Consider the following 19579-nt stretch of genomic DNA (forward strand, 5'->3'; position numbering starts at 1 on the left):
TCCCTGTGCAGGAGAGGTGACCCTGCTAGCCTGGGTCTGTGTCTGGGCCGAGAAATGTTGTGTTTGGCCGTACTGAATTAAAATAACACAAAAATGTCTCATAAAAATCTGGATTTCAGGTGTTTTGGAAAGAGCAGGAGGAAACACCAGGCCCACCTTCCTGCTTGGAGCCCGAGCCGGAGCTTGTGTGTGTCCCCTGGTGTCCATGGGCCCCCGCCCCGCACTCTCCCACGCCCACTGCTCCTGCCGGTCACTTAGGGTACCTCTCCCCCTGGCCCCGAGGCCCGGGAGTTTGCAGCCTTCTGGTCCCAAATCCAAACATATCTGTCATACTGGAAGGGGTTTTCATTCAGGCACTGATCATTAACTTTTTAAAAAGTTACCTAAAGCAGGAAGCCATTTGCCTTGAAATGAGAGATAGAAATAGGACAGTCGTTTCCAAATTTGCCGTGATGCAGCACGGCTCTTTACACACAGAAAATATGCATTTACAGACATCATCACTTCCCACTTTTTACTAGATACTTTTTCTCTTCCCAAGCTATCCCCTAAATACGGGGCTCCTCTTGAGCTACTTGGATCCTCTGACTAAAGGAGCAGGGAGCCAGGCTGAGAAAATTCAGCAGACTCCATCCAAGAATTCAGTTTACTCATCAGTTTTGCTTAACTTAAGAAAAACAAGTTTCCACCATCCTCCTCTGGGCCTGTTTCTGAGCTCACACTTGGAAAGGTCAAATAAACACAATACATCCATTAAAAGGCCTTCATATTAAAGCCCCGGGGCTTATGCTGTTTAGCAAGAGGCTGGAGTGATGACGTTTCCCAAGTGGAAGGAAGTTTGCCTGACCTTGGCTCTTTGCTAGAAAAGAGGAGTCAGCTGTGCCAGTTAGCCTCATGGTTGCAGGGTGCACAGCCCAGGGCTGCAGCGGGAAGGGATGGTGGTTGTTCCTGGAGGCAAGAAGCCCCCTCGTGCAGTCTGCTTTGGCTCCCTTCTTTCCAAATTGTTGAGGCCAAATCCAAGTGGTACCAGGTGGATTGGAGGACCCGTTAGTAACTGTCCCCTCCTGGGCAGGATCCCTCGTCTGGGCCCTACCTCACTGCTTGCGTGCCAGCCATGGCTGGGCAAGGCTGGGCCAGGGGCTCACCTCCAGTCCATCTGGGGATCTCCATGCACGGAGACAGAGCTAGCCCCTCCACATGGAGTAAGGCTGAGGGGCAAGGCTAGGTGACAATCAGCAGAGCTGGGTTTCTTTCCCAGTGCCTGTCACCCCACCTCCCCAAGAGAGTCTGCCAACAGAAAGCACGTCCCAAACCATACTGCCCAAGTTCCGGCCCCATTTCACCACTTCACTATGGCTCTAAGCAAGCTACCTAACCTCTCTCTGTGCCTCAGTTCGCTCAGTCCGTAAGTGGGCATTCATAATAGCAGCTGCCTCACTGAATCACAGTGAGGAGTAAGTACGGTAAGACTTAGGCCATCTCCTGGCCTAACAAGTGCTATGTGCATCCTTGCTCTGACTGTTTACATTTTTACTACTATTATTCCCAAAAATCCAGCCAAAGAGCCCAGGAAAACACCAAGACAGACTTTGAGAAAATAAGTAGATCAACACTCATGGCTTTCCTCATGCTTCGGCTTCTGATGCAAAGATCGGAAGGAACACCCCCAAAGTAGAAGGGGCTGATGGGCAGGGCTGGAGTTGTGGGGTTCCACTGAGCTAGATGCGCATCCCGGCTTCCTGGTGCCCCAGCGGCTCTGGCCTCCTCCGACCTCTGGTCAGAATCGTCTGTGGTTATTGACGTGGAGGCCTCCTACAGGGGGTGTCCGTCCTGCTCTCCACACCCACTGCCAATTTCCACTTTGTTCGAAAGGAGCAACCGAAACAACAGAAGCTGTTGCATGTGATCGCCCAGCTACTCGAGGGCCTGAGCCTGTGGCCCTCGTCTTGTGCCCCCAGGCCCCCAAGGCAGGCGTCGTCCCCATTTTGCAGAGGAAGCAGCTTGCCATTTAAAGCCAGAAGTCAGCTCCAGGCCTGGGCTGCTTCTCCTTCTAGCTGTGCCCCAAGCAGTGCTAAGTTCTCAGCAGGCAAGAGTGACCCCTTTATTACTCATCAGCTAGCATTCAACTGTAATTCGTCTTCTGGCCAGAGAGAGGCCAATCCATGACTTCTCTCTCTCACTTTTGCTCTCGTTCTCTCTCTTTGTTTTTGACAGGACCTCTGATACACAGAATTGGATTAAACATAATCCTTACTTGTAATACACCATCATTGGTCACATGCATAGCCCTCTTTCATTCTAATTTGCTTCTTTATGTATTTACTTCTTTATAATTTAATGCTACCATGAATCCCTCCCCCAACCCCAGGACTGGAACATGGATAATTGGGTACTGCTGTGTCCGTCCCTCTTTCAGCCCTGCCAGCCTTCACTTCTCTGGATTTTGTGTTTATTGTTCCTTATAGATTTTTCACTTATATGTCTAAACAATGACTTATTTAGTTTTAGCTGTTCTTGAACTTTCTAGTTTGTCCATTACCACACTGTACTCATTGCTATGGCTTTAAGTAGGTCTTGCCATCTGGTCGGCAAGTCCTGCTGCTCCCACACTCCTTATTCTTCTTCTTTAGAAAGGGACACATTGGGGCGCCTGGGTGGCTCAGGCAGTTAAATGTCTGCCTTCGGCTCAGGTCATGGTCCCAGGGTCCTGGGATCGAGTCCCACGTCGGGCTCCCTGCTCAGTGGGGAGCCTGCTTCTCCCTCTCCTTCTGCCGCTCCCCCTGCTTGTGTGGGCTCTATTTCTCTGTCAAAGAAATAAATAAAATCTTTAAAAAAAAAAAAAAGAAAGAAAGAAAGGGACACACCATGAGGAGGGGGACCCATCTCTGAAAGCCCCAATCCTGCCCAAGATGGGGCATGCACCAACTGTCTCTGAAGGACCATTCTGCTCCTTTATGTGGTTGTCCCATGTGGGATGTGTTTTTTCCAGTATCTGTAGGGGCAGCCAGGTTGTTCCCAGGACTACAGCAGCAGAGAAGACTTCTGGGGACATTGGGATGATCCATGGTGCAGGGTGGATAACAGCCAGAGAGCGCCCCCCACCTCCCTGATGCTCTCCCTGCATGACCAGGGGCCATCCTCGGCCAAAGCCAGGGTGTCCAGCCATCATGCAGCTCCCCAGGGTGAGCTCCAAGTTGAAAACAGTCAGATTTTCTGGGAAATTTTTCAGCTGAGTCAGGAACGTCCCTCCACCAGACCGAGGAACTGGCGCAGTGTGTTACTAATTCTGCCTGCCTGTGGGGGCCTTGCTGGAGGGTTCTTTAGCCAGCTTAGGGCAATGTGAAAGGGCTACTTTTTTAAATTCGTTCCTCATACCAGAAGAGCTGGGCTGCAGTTTCCTTTAAAAGATGAAGCTTATTGCAGCTGCCTCCTCTCTTCCAGACGCCGGCCGGTTCAGTCCCACACCAAGCGCCCATGATGTCCAGAGCAGAGCCATAAGGGCTGGGCAGCAGGGACAAGAGCCGGTCCCTACCTGTGGGAGCCTACAGTCTACGGGGGCAGAAGGCAGCAACAACAACAGGAAATGATTCTAGAGCAATTCAGGGTGGCCCGGGATTTATCACAGGTGGGGGGTAGGGAAACCACATTTCCCCAGCTGAAAATTAGACAACGATGTCTGGCAGTAGGACAGAATATTTCCAACAGCAGTTGTCTCATAAACTCCTCAGGTGAGTCAGCATAATGATGAGAACCACTCAAAGGCCTCTGCTGGGGAGGGCTATTTGGGGGACAGGAGGGAGTCTCGCCCAGCAGAGAGAGGGAGCCGTGCTGGATGGGGAGAGGGCAGAGGGGGGGAGACCCTCAGGAGGCTGCTTTTCATGGTGGAGTCAGGAAGTGACCAGAGGGCTGGTGGTGAAGATAGAAAGTCAGGATGGATCAGAGATGTTTAGAAGGTAGGCATGGAAGGGCTTGCTAGTAAGGCCAATTTGGAGGGCAGAGGAGGGCTTAGGAGCCTAAGACATGGCCCCTAGGACAGGGGTCCCACCAGAGAAGCACAACGATGAGAAGGATGGGCAGGGATGAGTATTTGGTCTCTCTGCTGGGTGTTGAGATATGTGTGGAGCAACTCCGTGGACCAAGCCTGTGGACCACTGGGGATCTTGTGAAATTGCTGGTTTTGATGCAGTTGTGCTGGGTGGGCTTGAGATCCCCCATTCCCAACAGGCTCCTGGGTGAAGCTGATGCTGTTGGTCTGTGGATGGCTCTCTAGGGTCCCAGCCTGGAGCTGGGTAGAGGTGGTGGGACACTCTCCCTGGCTCAGGTAATAGCAGGTGCCCAGTACCTGTTGAGTTGAGGTCTACATGTAGTCATTTTAGTTCCCCTCCAAACTGAAAGTGTCTCAGGCTTCAGGAATACCAGTACGGATCATTCCAGTCAGAATTCAGGAACATGAAACTAGAAAGGGACACATGCCTTTTTGGAAATGTTTTCATTAGAAGAGTGAGACACACACCATTTCAGTGTGCTTTCATCCCTGGGACACACCTGGTCACCCATATGGACACTTGGCTAGGATCTAGGGTACAGCCTGTACTCCCAGGGAGGTGAGGACACTGACTTTTTATTTTAACAGACTAGATCTTTCTTCCACAACTGATTTTTGTTTCCTCAAAGTGTCATTTTGAGAAAACTACAACTTTTCCCATTGTTACACAAACGAGATTCTTTGAACACATCTAAGAGATATGCCTTTGGAGCCAATAAACATCCTCACTCAACAGAGAGCTAACTCTTATTCATCTAAAACTTCTCTTACCTGCTGCCTCCTCCAGGAAGCCATCCTGGGTACCCCCAGGCTGGGTTAGGCGCCCCTCTTCCTGGCTCTCACAGCTCCCCTTGCAGTTCCTGCTAGCAAACACAAACCTTTCTGGGCTGCCACCATTTATTCCAGTCTCTCTGTTCCATCTGTAGCCCCGTGAGCCCCTGGGTACCCAGCTCCCTGCTCAGGTCTTGCAAAGCACGTTTGTAAGTAGAAGTATAATGCCTGCATACATGTGTGATTCATCATTGCACCAGAGGTACAAGACTTTATCCTCAAAGTCCACAAAATGACACTGGGACTCTGGTATCCCTCCAAACCCTTCTTTTTTTTAAAGATTTTATGTATTTATTTATTAGAGAGAGAGAGAACACAAGCAGGGGGAGCTGCAGGCAGAGCTCCCTGCTCAGCAGGAAGCCTGCTTCTCCCTCTCCCACTCCCCCTGCTTGTGTTCCCTCTCTCGCTGTGTCTCTCTCTGTCAAATAAATAAATAAACTCTTAAAAAATAAAGAAAGAAAGAAGACTTTGATTATAATAATGATGTTCTCATGCTTTGATGTCCCTAAAAATTTCAAGTTTGCTGTCAATAGAGACTGGTCTTGGCTTTGGACTAGGGTAGAAGCCGAGCTAGGATTTCTCTCCGGTACATCTCTCCACGCCGCTGCCAGGCTCTGAGTCTGGGCAAGTGAGGGGACCTCTTCCCATCTCCCCAGTCCTCCCCAACCTAAACACAAAGAGGTTTCTCCAGGCTGCATCTGCTTAGAGGCTGAGGAGGCCCAACAGGAGTTGAGGCCACAAATCCCCAGGGAGGCCCGAGTGCCCAGCGCCTGCCTGGAGCCAGTCATTCTTCCTCACAGCTGGGTGAGGGCAACAGCTAACACCCTCCCACTGGCTTTGGCAAGGCCAGGGCATAGCAGCAAAGTGAGCAGACAGGCAGCCCAGCGCCAACTCTGCTGAGATCTTGGCCAAGAGGCCAGGGAATACCCGTGGATAAAAGGTCCTCAGATGAAGGATTCAGGTCACCAGATTCTTCATTCCTTCGACAGTGCCAATGTGAGCCTGTGGCTAAAACGAGGCTCACTTAGTAAACCTGAGTGCGGCCTCTGAGCAGCCAGCCCTGCCTTTGAAAATATGGCAGGTTATGGCCAGTCAGCCCCCATGGGTCTGGCTCAGTATCACCTCCCCCAGGAAGCCCACCTGGCCTGTGCTCGCAGCTTGGGAGCCACAGCTCTAGGTCTCTGAGGCTCATCTAACATAACATATCTCACAGGCTTCTCTGGCCTTGCCATTCACTTGTTCACATACATTTAAGCCTAATCTGATTGGGTTCAATTAGAGTCCTTCCACTGCCAGGATTAAATCGGATTTCTGTTCTGCCAAGTGTCAGCTGTGGAAGGGACCCCGAGCCTTTTTGCCAAACCACTTGCCACAGTGATGGGGGCGGAGGCCCTAAGGAGGAAGGCGGAGCCGCTCTGGCAGCTGGTGGCCGAGGCCAGCTGGGGCCCAGGGCTGCCAACTGCTCAGCCACTTCGCACTCAGCTGTGCAGCAGGGTCCAGGCAGGGAGACCCTGCAAAGGAACTGAACAGAGACGAACTGAGCTCAAGGTGCTCCCTGTTCCAGTGCATTCCCAGCCCCCAGCCACTCCCTGGCTACCCATCCCACCGGCCTGCCTCCACACCCTTTGTCATTCAGTTGGGTGAGGAGGAAGGTGAAGGTAAGGGATCTGGATGGGTGGAGCACTAAAGGAGAGCGTCCTGGGGCCTAGAGGTTTCCCTGAGAGGAAATAGTGACCACAGTGGGGGTAGTTGATCCAGTGGTCAGAGACTGGGTTGCTGGAATGAGCTTTTTGGAAGGTGGCTGAGCTCCATGGCATGGCCCAGCGGTGGGCAGCAGGGTGGAGGAGAGCGTCCCGAGCACGAGGCAGTCCAGAACCAGGAGCCAGAACCAGGAGTCTCATCAACTCAGGAGCGATGAGAGGCTGTGCCCGGGGAGAATTCCATCAGTGGGGGGTGGCCGGCATGGTGCAGGCCAGAGCCCTGACAAGAAGTCAATAGATGACAGCAACAGGGATCAGAGCCGAGCGCTGTGAGCCACGGAGGAGCTGGGACTTCTCACAAGCAGATGGTGGGTGCAGAGCTTAGAATGTGGCAAGAAGGAGTGAAAAGTCCTGCCCCACCTCCTGGGCCTGAAGGCACAGACCGCCTCCCAGGAGGAGACAAGGCTCTGTGCTCTTAAGTCAGGAAGTGGGGGGAATCTCTCAGACAAGTCAAGGGTGCAATTTTCTGTGTGTAAAGCTGCAGTCCCAGAGAGCACAGTGGGAAATTCGCTGAGGGCTGGGGTCAGAGGCGACGAGGCACAGAGCATGATGGGGAGGATGGCACTTGAGAGAAGTGACGGCCATAGACAGGAGACCTAATGGCTCTTCATGTCCATCACTCTACCTTCCTTCATGTCCATGTTCCATTTTCTCCTCTTTTCCTGGAAGCTCGTGCCATCCTGTTGGTTGGATTCCTTTCTCATTTTGCTGGAGTACATCCCCATGTAATGTTCAGACTAGGTGGGCAGAGGCTCTTCTTTCAGAGTCTGAAACGTAGTTGCTATTGGCTGTGCGGGGCAGTCCCTCTGTGCCTGGGAGCGCCGTGGAGTCTTCGGGGGAGGCCATTCTGCTGGACACACCTTCCTGCCGGGTACTGGGCCAGGGAACTGGTGGGCGGGCCAGACCCACAGGGACTGCATACAGATGGAAGCCTCTTCCCACCAGCCACCGTGCCCTCCGTGGCAGAGAGAGGTTGGCTCATGCCCCATGGGGCATCTCTGTTCGACCACAGCGCTGAGGAGCTACCCCCACCCTGTCCACCTGACGCAGAGCGCAGGCCCAGGCTTCAGCTGCCCCCGATGCCAAGCTCAGAGTTCTTCAAGGGAGTACCCCAATGTTTGCTCCATGCCCAGTCTGCCCTCTGTTGCTGGAGCTTGGGGCTTCTCCAGGGCTCCTCGGGTGAGAGCCACGTCCACCCCTGGCACACAGGGCAGCCAGTTCTCTGCTTGATTTTTCCACCCAACCTGTCCCACCTGCCTGTGTCTTCCCAGAATTTACCTGAACATCTTGGCTGCTGACTGTCCTTCTTGCTTCCCAGTATTGTTGTCAGATCCTTTAAACACATATACGCACACATGTGCACATCTCTTCTGCCCTTTTGGGGAGATGGGGCTGGGATGGATGCCCCCTGGAGCACAGTCCCATGCAGTTCAGATGGCATTTTCTAGCACTCTTTGTTCTGGGTTCTCCCCTTTGGAGGTTTCCCACGTCCTCTCTCCGCAGTGTTGCTAGGGAAGGCCATGCATTATTTAGGACTGTTCTGCTGTGCAGCACTCCTGTGCACACGAAGGGACTTGCTCACTCTCTATCCCAGGGAAAAATGTGGGGCCCATCTGTGCCAGGGACGCTTGCTGGCACAGAGTTCACCAGAAAGTGCTGCCATGTCCCAGCTATAGTCACACCCCTTTTTGCTGGGGAGACAGTGAAGCTTGCAAAGAGAAAACCCCAGATTCCAATGCTTTCTAGATGGGAGCTGAGGTCCCTGTCAACCATGACCGGGCCAGTTGGTACAGGGATGTCATATATTTTGGAAATGAGTGGGTAATGATATATTTGTCCGTTGACGTAATTAACTAAGTGGGGTGACACCTGACAGATGTGGATGCAGAGGGCAGAGAAGCCAAATCTTTGGGGAGGAGGTGACCCTTGGTGGAGGCCCTATAGAGGAGGCAGGTTTCTGGCAGGTGGTGCAGGGGAGGGTCTTCCAGCTGAAGGAGCAGCATGAGGGGAGGCCCAGAGGCATGCAGGCAATTCTCTTGAGTCTTCCAGCACCAAAACCATAGTCTATGCATAAGCGATTAGCACAGCATATGGTGCATATAGAATGTGTGTGCGCTTATCCACATGCATGTCTTCTCATTTCTTTTCCTGAAAACAAAAGGTACCCAGGTCTACTTGAGTTCAGATGTCAGGGTTGTCACTCAAACCTTCCCCATCTGCTGACCATTGTCTAAAACAATTACAAAAGAATTTCACCTCCTGACCTTAAAATGTTGATCTTTTCTCAAAATATAAACGTAGGGATGAGAGTAGGGTATGGTGCCTCGCGTCTTGGCATCTTCCGCCGCAGAGAGAGACTGTCAAGGGGCCCAGGAAAGCTGCTTCAGCCACCAGTCCCTGTGTGAAATCTCTACATTTCCATCACAGACGTGGACTGTCTAAGCCAGATGAGCTAACTTCCCCCATTTTATTGACAGCAAAACAGAGTCCCTGGGAAGTCCTGTGGCTTACTTGGGGTTGGTTGTACCGGAGGTTACTGGTGGAGAATTATGGAAAATTTGGGTCACCATAGAACCTTGGCGATGGCTGCTTTGGAGTATTTTTAGCATGGAACCAGACATTCAGCCCCGGCTCCAATAAATCTTCATCAAGAGCAGAGCGTTGTTGTCAATTAGGATGATGTACTGAGCAATTTTTAGAACCACAATAAGTAAATTATTACTATTTTAAAGGTACCTCTTTGGGCCGGTGGCCTGAAATAAGACATACTGTGGAGAGAGTGCCTCTAAGGCAAGAGCATGTGGTGTCATACCACCATCACAACATGCAGATGGAGGTGTTGCTATCCCCTAATTTACAGAGGAGGAAAATTTGTGGCTCCAAGAAGGTGAGCCAACTGTCTGGCCCACTGGGGGTGGGAGCAGAAGCAGGGACTCCACGCCAACCTCTTCTCCCTACTTTACCCCATTGGGGCTGGGGGTGGGGAGAGATGCCTGGCTTGTGTTGGATCCACACCCCCCCAGCAGGGGGTAGAGGCCCTCCCAACCAGCCAGTGACTTTATTTTTCTTGCTGTAAATGTGTTTTTGAAGTATAAATAGGCAGAAAGTATACAAATCTCAGGGGACTAAGCTTGATGGTTTTTACCAACTGAACACACTAGTATAGCCAGAACTCAAAGAACAGAACAATGTCTGACCCCCCCCCAGGAGCTTCCTCCTGCCCCTCCTCATCACCTCCTGCCCAGTATCAGCACTGCCCTCACTTCACCATCCCAGCTCCAGAACCTGATAAGTGAAGACACACAAGGTGTAATTTTCTTTTGCTCACGATTGTGTTTGTAATTCGTCCACGTGTTTGCATGTCATTGTGGGTCCTTCCTTCCCATGGCTGATTAGTGTCCCGCTATATGAAGAGACATAATTTATGTGTACAGTCCACTGTTGGTGGACCGCAGAACTGTTGTTTCCAGATTGTGCTTTTACAAATAATGCTACTGTGGGTATGCGTGCACATGCATTTGGTACACCTGTGTGCACCCGAACTCAAACTGCAGGCCAGAGGTTCAGCTTTAGTTTCCCGGAGTGGTTGTGCCCGCTTGCATGCTTTCAGCATTATGAGAGTTCCAGTTGCTCCACATCCTTGTCTGCACTTGCTAATGTCTTGTTTGCATTTTGGCCATTCGGGTTGGCACGTAGCAGAGTCACTTCATGGCACTAACTTGCACTTCTCCGATGATTCATAAAGTTGAGCACTTTTTCATGGACTCATTGGCCATTTGGATATTCACTTCTGGGGAACAAGGATTCCTTTTTCATTTTTTAGTTGGCAAACATTTCCAAAAATGGCTCCTGTGCTGAAAGATCCCTTGTTTCTCTTGCCACCTGGTTGATCATTTCTAAGCCTCAGCTTGTGGCAGCTTGAAGAAGGGCTCCGAAGCCAAGGGGAGTCCAAAAGAGGAATCAGAGGGTGGGCCCAGCTGACACGGGGCATCCCCGGATCTTGGGAAGTTTCACAGCCGCAGTGAGGACTTGCCCTGTGCGCTTTGGCACTGCTGTGCCTCTGTCAGTGTAAAGGTCTCTCAAATAATGAGAAGAGATGATTTATATCACACTTAGAGCTAAAGACGTGCCCTGAACCCCATCTGCCCCCCTTCCTTCTCGCTTCCTTTATAGAATTGGGCTCTGGATTGATTTCCATGACTGCAGAGGAGTGACCATGAACAGAGATCTAACCTTCTCCCCAGCTCCTAACTAGGCAGGGAACACACAGGGAATTGGGTTTGCTGAAAAGGCTTGGCATTTTGGGCATTGAGGACCTAATGTGTGCCTAGAGCTTTAAAATATTTAAGAAAGCTCTCAAGATCTGGCAGTGATTATCAGCTCAAACTTTTCCTGATGCCAAGTGCCAGCCCATCTCCCCTCACTTGGAGAAGGAACTGCTGCTGGCCTCCCAGACAGAGCCTACCTTGTTACCAGCCATCCCCAAGCTTATCCTCCCCAAGGGCAACCACGCAAGTGCCCGGATGGGAAGGAGAGAGCTGGAAGTGGCGTATGGTGAGCACCGACTATGTGCCGGTCACTGTGCTAAGTACGTTACACTTTCTAGCTCACTGACTCCTCACCACAAGCCTCTTGTCAATTAAAACCTGTCCTGTTCTCAGGGGACTTATAGGAGAGTGGGGAGCTAAGCCGGAAATGCTGCCAGGCAAGATTAATTTATTCCAATTGCTTAAAACCTCTGGAGAAGACACGCCCAGGAGCAGAACATCAGCTCGTTCATTTAATAGACAGTTTCTGGGCCATCCCCCTGCGATGGGTGCAGACTGAGGCCTGTAGGTCCTAAGACAGGTGAGTCAGGGTCATGTCCTTTAAGAAGCTTATAGACGCCTTGTACCCATTCATTGTTCAATGGCTAGGATTGAAAATCCTTGCCACATTTGTCTAAGTGGAAGAAGAGCACACTTCCGCTCGGTACGCCTTGTGCATGGCGCCCACCCATGTCCTGCCAACATGCCACGCGTAGGGACCAGCTCCTGGCTCGGGCCCTTCTCAGCTATGTGTCCTTGGGCAAGTGACTCACCCTCTTTGTGTTTCAGTTTCCTCCTCCTTAAAATGGGGATGATAGTAATAATTGTAATAATAATCCTACCCCAAAGGGTTGTTGTGATATGAGTTTGATACCTACATGCATGTGAGCAGCTACAAATAGCTTAGGACACCACCTGACCACATAATAAGTCTTTTTTTTTTAAGATCTTATTTATTTATTTGAGAGAGAGACAGAGAGAGAGCACAAGAAGAGGGAAAGACAAGCAGACTCCTGGCTGATCACAGAACCCACCATGGGGCTGGATCCCAACACCCTGGGATCATGACCTGAGCCGAAGGCAGACGCTTAATCGACTGAGCCACCCAGGTGCCCCTATAATGAGTCTTCAATAAAGAGTAACTACAATTAACCTGAAACTAATGTAACATTGTGTGTCAGCAATACTCGAATACAAAATATATAAATAAAAATGTAACTACACTTAGATGAGGATTTGGGTTTGGGAGGGGGGTTGTTCACAGAGGCATGATTTGGGGAGCAATGCAAAGCCTGAATCAGAATGAGGTGGGGCACAGGGAGAAAGAAAGCTGGGTACAGGGGTATAGCTGAAGGAGGGTGGGGGCACGTTAAGAGGGGTGTCAAGGGTTGGTCTAGGCATGGTGACTCTGTGACCATGTGCCTGGGGATGAGCAGTCTGTTTTCTGGGCTTGAAAAACAGGATGACCAGTCCTCCCTGGCCAACAGTGGCCATCCTTGTGAGGGTCACAAGAGGATACAGAGGGGAGAGTGTTTAAAGCCACCAGTACCCTGTGCAGATATGGGACCGTGCAGCCTCACCTCAGGTGAAGGAGAGCTGGACACGCTCTGGAGTGAGCCTTCCAGGGCACCAGCCAAGTCCTGCCTTAGTTCTAATGGCTCTCCACATGAACTCTGCAGCTGTAGTAAATGAAAATTTCCATAAAACACACTCTTGACCACTTTCTCATCCCTTATGATATTATTCTTCTCACAGCTCTTGCATTAGTATTTGCTATTTACAGTTTGATTGCATCTTAGTACATTATAGAATGCTTTTAAACTATCACTTATTCTCTTATCAAAAAAAAAAAAGAAGTGGGAAGATGCAGCTTCAGACCCCTAGCATGTTCCTGTTGGCTTGGGGAAACTAGGCCTGTACAAGCCAGATGAGACAACTGTAACCACCACCATCTTCATTCTTGGTCCAGCAGACCAGCACCACTCCTCTCTCTCTAGACCTCCCAGCCTGTCCTGTCTTACGCTTCTCTGCCTTTGCCTGTTCTCTTGGCCTAGAATACCCTCCTCCCTGACATCACATAAAACTCCTATTCACCCTTCAAAACCTCATTCAGTTATCCTCTTTGAAGCTTTCAAACAGTTCTTCCATAGGAACCACCCAGTTTCTGTCCCCTGTGCATTTAAGAATTATTGCGCATATTATACTGTATTCGGATTATTCACCTGTTTTAATTTGGGTCCACGAGCCCTCCTCTACTTCCAGGGCTGCCTCTGGCCTTGGCTTTGTTATCTCTGTATCCCTGGGTCCAATCAGAGGGCCTGGAAGAGTGTAAGAGCTTAATCAACATGTCTGCAGTAAAACTAACTAAACTTGGTCCTACATCCAGAGGTTCTATGGCTTATGGATTTTAATTCATGAATTTTTTCCAGAACTGGATATTAGAAGAAAATGCATCCCTCTGCTGATCATCAAAAAACACTACAGGAGAAGTGTGAGGGTTCAAAGGAATTTCAAACAGCCTCCCTAAGTCTAACCTGTTTCTAGGAGGAAGCCCCCTGCAGATCCCCTCCTAGTTCAGAGACTTTCATTTTTATCACGATCTGCAGTGAGAAGTATTTTTTTCCATTGAGACACACTGAACATCCACATCAGAGACAAAGTTTTCATAGAATGATATTTACCCTTGCTATGGTCATTGCTCTTCATTTTCTCTTTCTTTTCTTTTTCTTTCTTTCTTTCTTTCTTTTTCTTTCTTTCTTTCTTTCTTTCTTTCTTTCTTTCTTTCTTTCTCTCTCTCTTTCTTTCTCTTTCTTTTTCTTTCTTTCTCTTTCTTTTTCTTTCTTTCTTTCTTTCTTTCTTTCTTTCTTTCTTTCTTTCTCTCTCTCTTTTCTTTTCTTTTCTTTTCTTTCTTTCTTTCTTTTTCTTTCCTTCTTTCTTTCTCTCTTTTCAACTGCTGGTCACAGTCCAAGGAACTGATTTCACCATTCTTTAGTCTAACCGGTTACTTCCCACAGTTTAAAAAACACTGCTCTAAGCCCTCAGCTAATATAACTAGAGGCGGCTTCTCAGAGAAGGAGCCCCAGGCCCTGAAGTTCAGCTCTGAGGAGCAGGTGCGCCAGTGGTGGGCAGAGGGTAGGCGGGGACGAGCAGGTGTGCAAGGCACCAGCAAGACTAACCACTCCCCTCTCGTTGCAGCCGAGCCCCTGCCGCTGATGGACCTGTGCCGGAGATCCATCCGCTTGGCCCTGGGCCGCCAGCGCCTACGGGACATCAGCACCCTGCCCCTGCCTCAATCTCTCAAAAACTATTTGCAGTACCAGTGAGGCTGAGGAGCAGCAGTGGGTACCCGCATACAGCAGGGCCTGGCTTTTCATGGTCACGCAGTACCTTCAGGAAGGGGTGCTCCTCCTCACCCCAGAGCACCAGGACACTCAGTTCTTTGAAAGGACCAGGACGTGTTCCCAACTCGGAAAACGAAATGTCTCTTGCCAACAGTACTTGCTGCCTTGGAGGCAGCCCTTCTAAGTCGGGCACCTCCTTGGAAGCTGTGAAGAGCCGGGAGCCTGCGCCCAGCAGAGATCCTGCCCGCCGACCAAGACCCAGCGGCCCCTGGTATTGATCAGAAAGCCTGTCTCCTTATTCAAGAGAATGAATAAAACGTTTGGGCAGGAGACTTTTCTATTGCTTGCCCTGGTGCAGACAGGACCAGGGGAAAATTGGCCAGCTCGGGGAGAAATTGCCTCTGAATAATGAATGACGAGAGCAGCTTGATGCGGGTGCCCCTCTGGGCCCCCACCCCTTGACACTTTAGGACTATGTGCCCCTTTGCAAGACTATTACCCAGGGATGCCCAACTGCAGAATTGGCACATGGACAAAGCCGTGTTTTGACACCTTCCTGCTTACCTCTTCAAACATTGTTTACTTACCCCTTCACCGCCCTCTCTGTCCCATCCCCCCCACCCCCCACCCCCTCGCTGGCCCACAGTTCTCTGGCTACCCCAGGCACCTCTATTCAGGGAAGCTGAGTCTGACTAATTCACCCCAGGGACAGAGTGTATCCTTACTATTATTATTATTATCTTGAGTCACGCTGCATTTTAAAAGAGGAATGTGGTGAGAGGGCAGTACTTAGTCCAAAGGTGCTAATGGGGGAATTTGGGGCATTGTGCCTCCCAAGTAGATGATGATGTCCTCAGGCTGGTGAGCCTTCCTGGGGTGCTGGGGGTCTCTAGGCAACTGCCCATCCTGGAGGTGCCTAGCTGCCACAAAGCTTTATTTGAGCGAATTATTTTTTCACTTTAGGAGACATGTACGAGTTTGTTTGTTTCCAGTGTGTGTGTGATGTGCTGTTTATTTATCAGCTTGGGGCCTCAGGGGCAGCCCTGTCACTGGCAGGGTGACTGTGGACAGCAGCTTCTCTGCCCGCTCCGAGCCCGGTCCCCTCCTGGAGATGCTGCTGCCGCCGCCGCCGCCACCATTAAGCATCTCTCATGTGTTTCTGAAGCTCGCTGCCCAGACCCATTTTTAACTGGAAATTGTCACAGCAGTGGGGTTCCAGAGCCCCGGATGGCACTGCCTTCCCCCACTTCAATGTGAATTTGACTGATGAATGAGGAGTGTTTCTAATAAAGTTTGTTGTTCAGTCCTTCAGCTGCTTAAATGTTCTGTGGGGAGGGTTGGGCGGGGGCCTTGCGCCAGCCTGGCCAGTGTGTCCCCAGACCCTCAGGAGGCAAGAACGCGAACCCCTCCCCAGGCTCTTCTCGCCTCTTCTGTCTTGCTGTTCCCACCTGAGCCCGAACCCGAGGTCATTTTACAAAGGCGAACGTGCCTGGGTCCTGCGTCCACACCAGCTAGTCATGGTGGCAGAAAACCAGGTTGAACTCCTGATGCCTGGGTGGGGGTGTCCTCGGGGTGGCTCTGCAAGGGGTACAGGGTCCAGCAGAGTGAACCCTATGGGATAATCATTGCAAACCAGACCCAAAGGTGTAGCCAGATGCAACTTTGGAAGTGTATGTCATCATCAAGGAGGAGTGCCAGTTGCTGAAGAGTGACCATGCAGCCTAGGCAGGTTTGGGGATGCAAGCAAGTCAGGCTAAGGTCTGGGCGAGGACTGGCACAATATTCACGCAGCAGGACAGGTCACAAACATGTACCATGCCAATCTCTGAGGACCCAGGGCTCAGGCAGATCTGTCCCTCCAAGGGGACATTTACGGATGTTACAGACTAACAAAGTGAGAGGGAGATCATGGAGGTGGTGTGGGAAGATAGGGTCTGAGGGGGAGGCTTCCTGGAGGCGGAGGCACTCTTCATCTCTGCTTTTTAAGCAAAGACGACCTGGGTAAGGACGGACCAAAAGCATCAGACATGTTAAACCTACCACCAGGGGCAGCATTCTTTCCTTGCTCTAATCTCAAGGCTGGAGGCTGGGCTCAGCTTTGGAGTCAGGAGGCCTGGGTTTGTCACTTATATGTTGTGACCTTGGGTATATCACTTCCTTCTCTACACACTGCAGGGGCTGGGCCAGGTGACCAGTGGACAAGGACACTCTCCCCAACTCCTAGGGTCCCAGTTTCAGCACGAGCTTTCCAGCTTAAAGGCATCTGTCTTGTTCACACCTTGCTTATGCAATTTCCTTCATCCCAGCAATGTTCTCCTCACTTTACCTTCTCCAGGACTGGCTTAGGTTGACCCTCCTCCAAGAAGACCTTCCCTAGCTCTCCCCACCCCCCCACCCCCCCGCTGCTAACGTCTGCCTGCTCTGGGAGTCCACTCCTCAGCTTCCAGCGCTAGAGCCCCTCTCTGCCCCTGCGGACTGTGAGTCTTGTAACGGTAGAGCCCGGGCCTGCTGTTTCCACACAGCCCTGGCCCAGACATACGGCTTCAGCAAAGACCAGTGAGGTGGAGGTGTGTGCGGAAATGCCCCCTTGTAGCTGGGATGTCCATGGAACCTGCAAGGAAAGTTCCCCGGGGAAAGGGGAGGAATTCCTGTTAGAGCGGAGACCCTGGCCAGGAGGCCTCTGGGACCTCAGGCCCTTTCACTCCCTTAGCCATTCCATAGATATTGGGGCACTGGGGTGCGCCCCGCCCTGCCAGAACACGAAGGAGGGGGTGCCGTCCCGCGCCGCTGGAGCTCACATTCTAAGGGGAGACGGGTAGCGCGAAGCAACGCCACAGAATGGTGTCAGAGGGAAGAAAGGAGCCAGGCAGGGCGGGAGGGCAGGGAGTGGAAGGCGCCCAGGACTGACGGCGATCAAGGAAAACCAGGGCAGAGATGCAGAGCTGTGAACAAGTTGAGAGGGAGCCATGCACAGGAAAGGGAGGGTCCTGGGGCGGGGGGGGGGGGAACTTTCTGCTGTCCCAACCTTCCCTAGGCGGGAGCTTCTGTGTCCAGGTGAGCTGGGCTGAGAGGTCAGGAGCTGCTGTAGCCCCCCCAGTTGAGTCCGCCTGTGTGCGCGCCCCACGTCCCAGGGCTCCCGGTGTGTTAGTACCGCCTGCACGCACACACCCACGCGCGCACACGCGCACCCCGGCGCGGGCCCTTCCCCGCAGGCAGCCTGGGAGCCTCCCCAGAGGCAGTGCCCGTCACACCCCAGCCCCGGCCCCTTCTCATCCCCGCACGTTCTCTGAGGTTTGGCCTTTCCATGACCCGTTTCTGACCGAGGCACTTGCTGAGACAGTCCCGCTAACCGCTTTCTAACTGTCGGAGACTAGAGCACATGGGGGTCACAGTCCCCGCAGAGAGCCGAGCCCTGCTGAGCTCCCTGGCTCACGCTGTCCCCCACCTACCATTGCCACTTTCTGGACAAAAGCCACCCTCTTTCCCCTGTTTCCCCCTCATACCCTCATGCCAGCCGCTGGCTTCTTTAGGGGCCATCTTTCGTAAGAAACAAAGGTTTCCTCACCTCACGATGCGGCGGCCGAAGTGGCGGCAGGTGACAAGTAACACAGTGGTGGTTGATTTGTGCCAGGACAGCTGTGCCTGCTCCCCAGGACCCCGCTCCCAGCGGCAGCCTCAGAGCAGGAGACCCGTCTGCGCGTCAGCGGACCGACAGGAGACCACGCAGCGTCTCGCCCCGGGCCCCGGCAAAGAGCGGGAATCTCTTGCAAAGAGCAAGGAGTTGGTCCGCTTTTCCCTCCAGTTCTGGGGGCCAGGTCGTTTTGTCAGACATCTGTCATCCCACTTAATGTGTGCGTTTAAATAAAATTGAGCCCAACTCAGAAAAATCAGGTAAACAGAAAATCCAGATTTCTGACCTCTCTTGAAAAATAGAGAGATGCTGAAAGACCAGGCCCACATTCCTCTATGGTGATGTTGGCGGAAGCCGAGCAGTGACAGCCTCTTGAGAGGAGGTCTCTGTTGTGTGACCCAGCCCTAGGTCCACCCTTCCCACAGCACAACATCGCGACCTCTCACTGCCAACCTCCCTCGTGGGTGTCACTGTCTGGATCTGGGTCAAGGCTTCCAGGTCACCTCTCTGGACTATTACAATAACACAATCTCATACACAGGCACACTCAACCAAGGGCGGCTTCAGGAGGTGAGTCTGCTAGTTCTAGACTTGACTTTGAAGTGTCTCACAGCCCCAGCCACTGATATCCAAGGAGGTCACAGACACCCAGGATCTCTGCCCAGATGCCAGGGACAGCATGTATGTCCCTGGTTAGATGAACTCCCAGAGGACAAGGACAAGAATTCTTGGGTCCTCTTTTTAAGGAGCTGCATGATAGGACTAGGCAAGCTTGGATGTGCATTAGAATCCCCTGACGAACTTTGTAAAAAGTCCCAGGGCCCAGGTCCTTCCCCAGACCAATTAAATCAGGACCTCTGGCGTGGGACCTGGGCCTTGGTAGTTTTTCAAACTCTCCAGGTGATTCTAATATGCAGCCAGGTTGAACCCCCTCCACCCCCCACCCCTAAAGACGTGCTTAATTAAGTCATCTCGGGGCAGGTATGGTTGACATTAGTGAGAACCTGTATCACAGAACTGAGAAAGCTGTCCCAGCCCACCCAGAATTCTCAGGGCAGGAAGATTTTGAAGGGCACTTGTCACCAGGTGATTGAGTCCGAAGCCAGGGAGTACTTCCCAACTCTCTTTCTTCCTTCAGCGATGTTGAGTTGGTTGCTCTCCAGAACCAGGGTGGAGGAACTATTCACTTTGCCCTGATGGTGCACAATTTTTGACTAATTCATTCCAGCCCCACCCACCCGCAACCTGTGGGGCCCATGCTGTGTGGAGAATTTCCCGGAGAGGATCATCATGATCAATCAAAATAACCACAGAATAATAAATACAGAGTGACTAACAGTGGCTTGGTCTTGAACTTACTGTTTCATTAGAAGAACTGAGATGGTGAGACCTGGCTATAAGAATGCTTTGCTTCCTGATATTGCCAAACCTTGCTTCCTTAAGCGAGATGACACATTTGGCCAAAATAATTATGACCTCCACTTCTTTGATGGGTCTTGGGAGTAAATAAGCCAGTGACAAGCTTGGTGGCAGTGTCCCCACCTGCTTGAGATGACAGACAAGAAAGGTTGCCCACTCTCACCACTTCTGTGTAACATCATATTGGAAATCCTAGGCAGTTCAATAAGATAAGAACAAAAAATTAAAAGGTATAAAAATTAGGG

At 51.4% G+C, this 19579-nt stretch overlaps 1 protein-coding gene across 1 annotated transcript in view; it reads left to right on the forward strand.

Annotated features, from left to right (window-relative positions):
• The window catches only part of SPSB4 (splA/ryanodine receptor domain and SOCS box containing 4), a 76194-nt gene extending 60610 nt beyond the window's left edge, over positions 1–15584 (forward strand). The window contains exon 3 of the mRNA XM_027585637.2: positions 14139–15584. Coding sequence (XP_027441438.2) covers positions 14139–14266 — 128 coding nt within the window. The 3' untranslated portion in view covers positions 14267–15584. The remainder of the gene's footprint in view (positions 1–14138) is intronic.
• Positions 15585–19579: the final 3995 nt, after the last annotated feature.

This window comes from Zalophus californianus, chromosome 1 (genome assembly GCF_009762305.2).
Source record: "Zalophus californianus isolate mZalCal1 chromosome 1, mZalCal1.pri.v2, whole genome shotgun sequence".
NCBI classification, from domain to species: Eukaryota; Metazoa; Chordata; class Mammalia; order Carnivora; family Otariidae; genus Zalophus; species Zalophus californianus.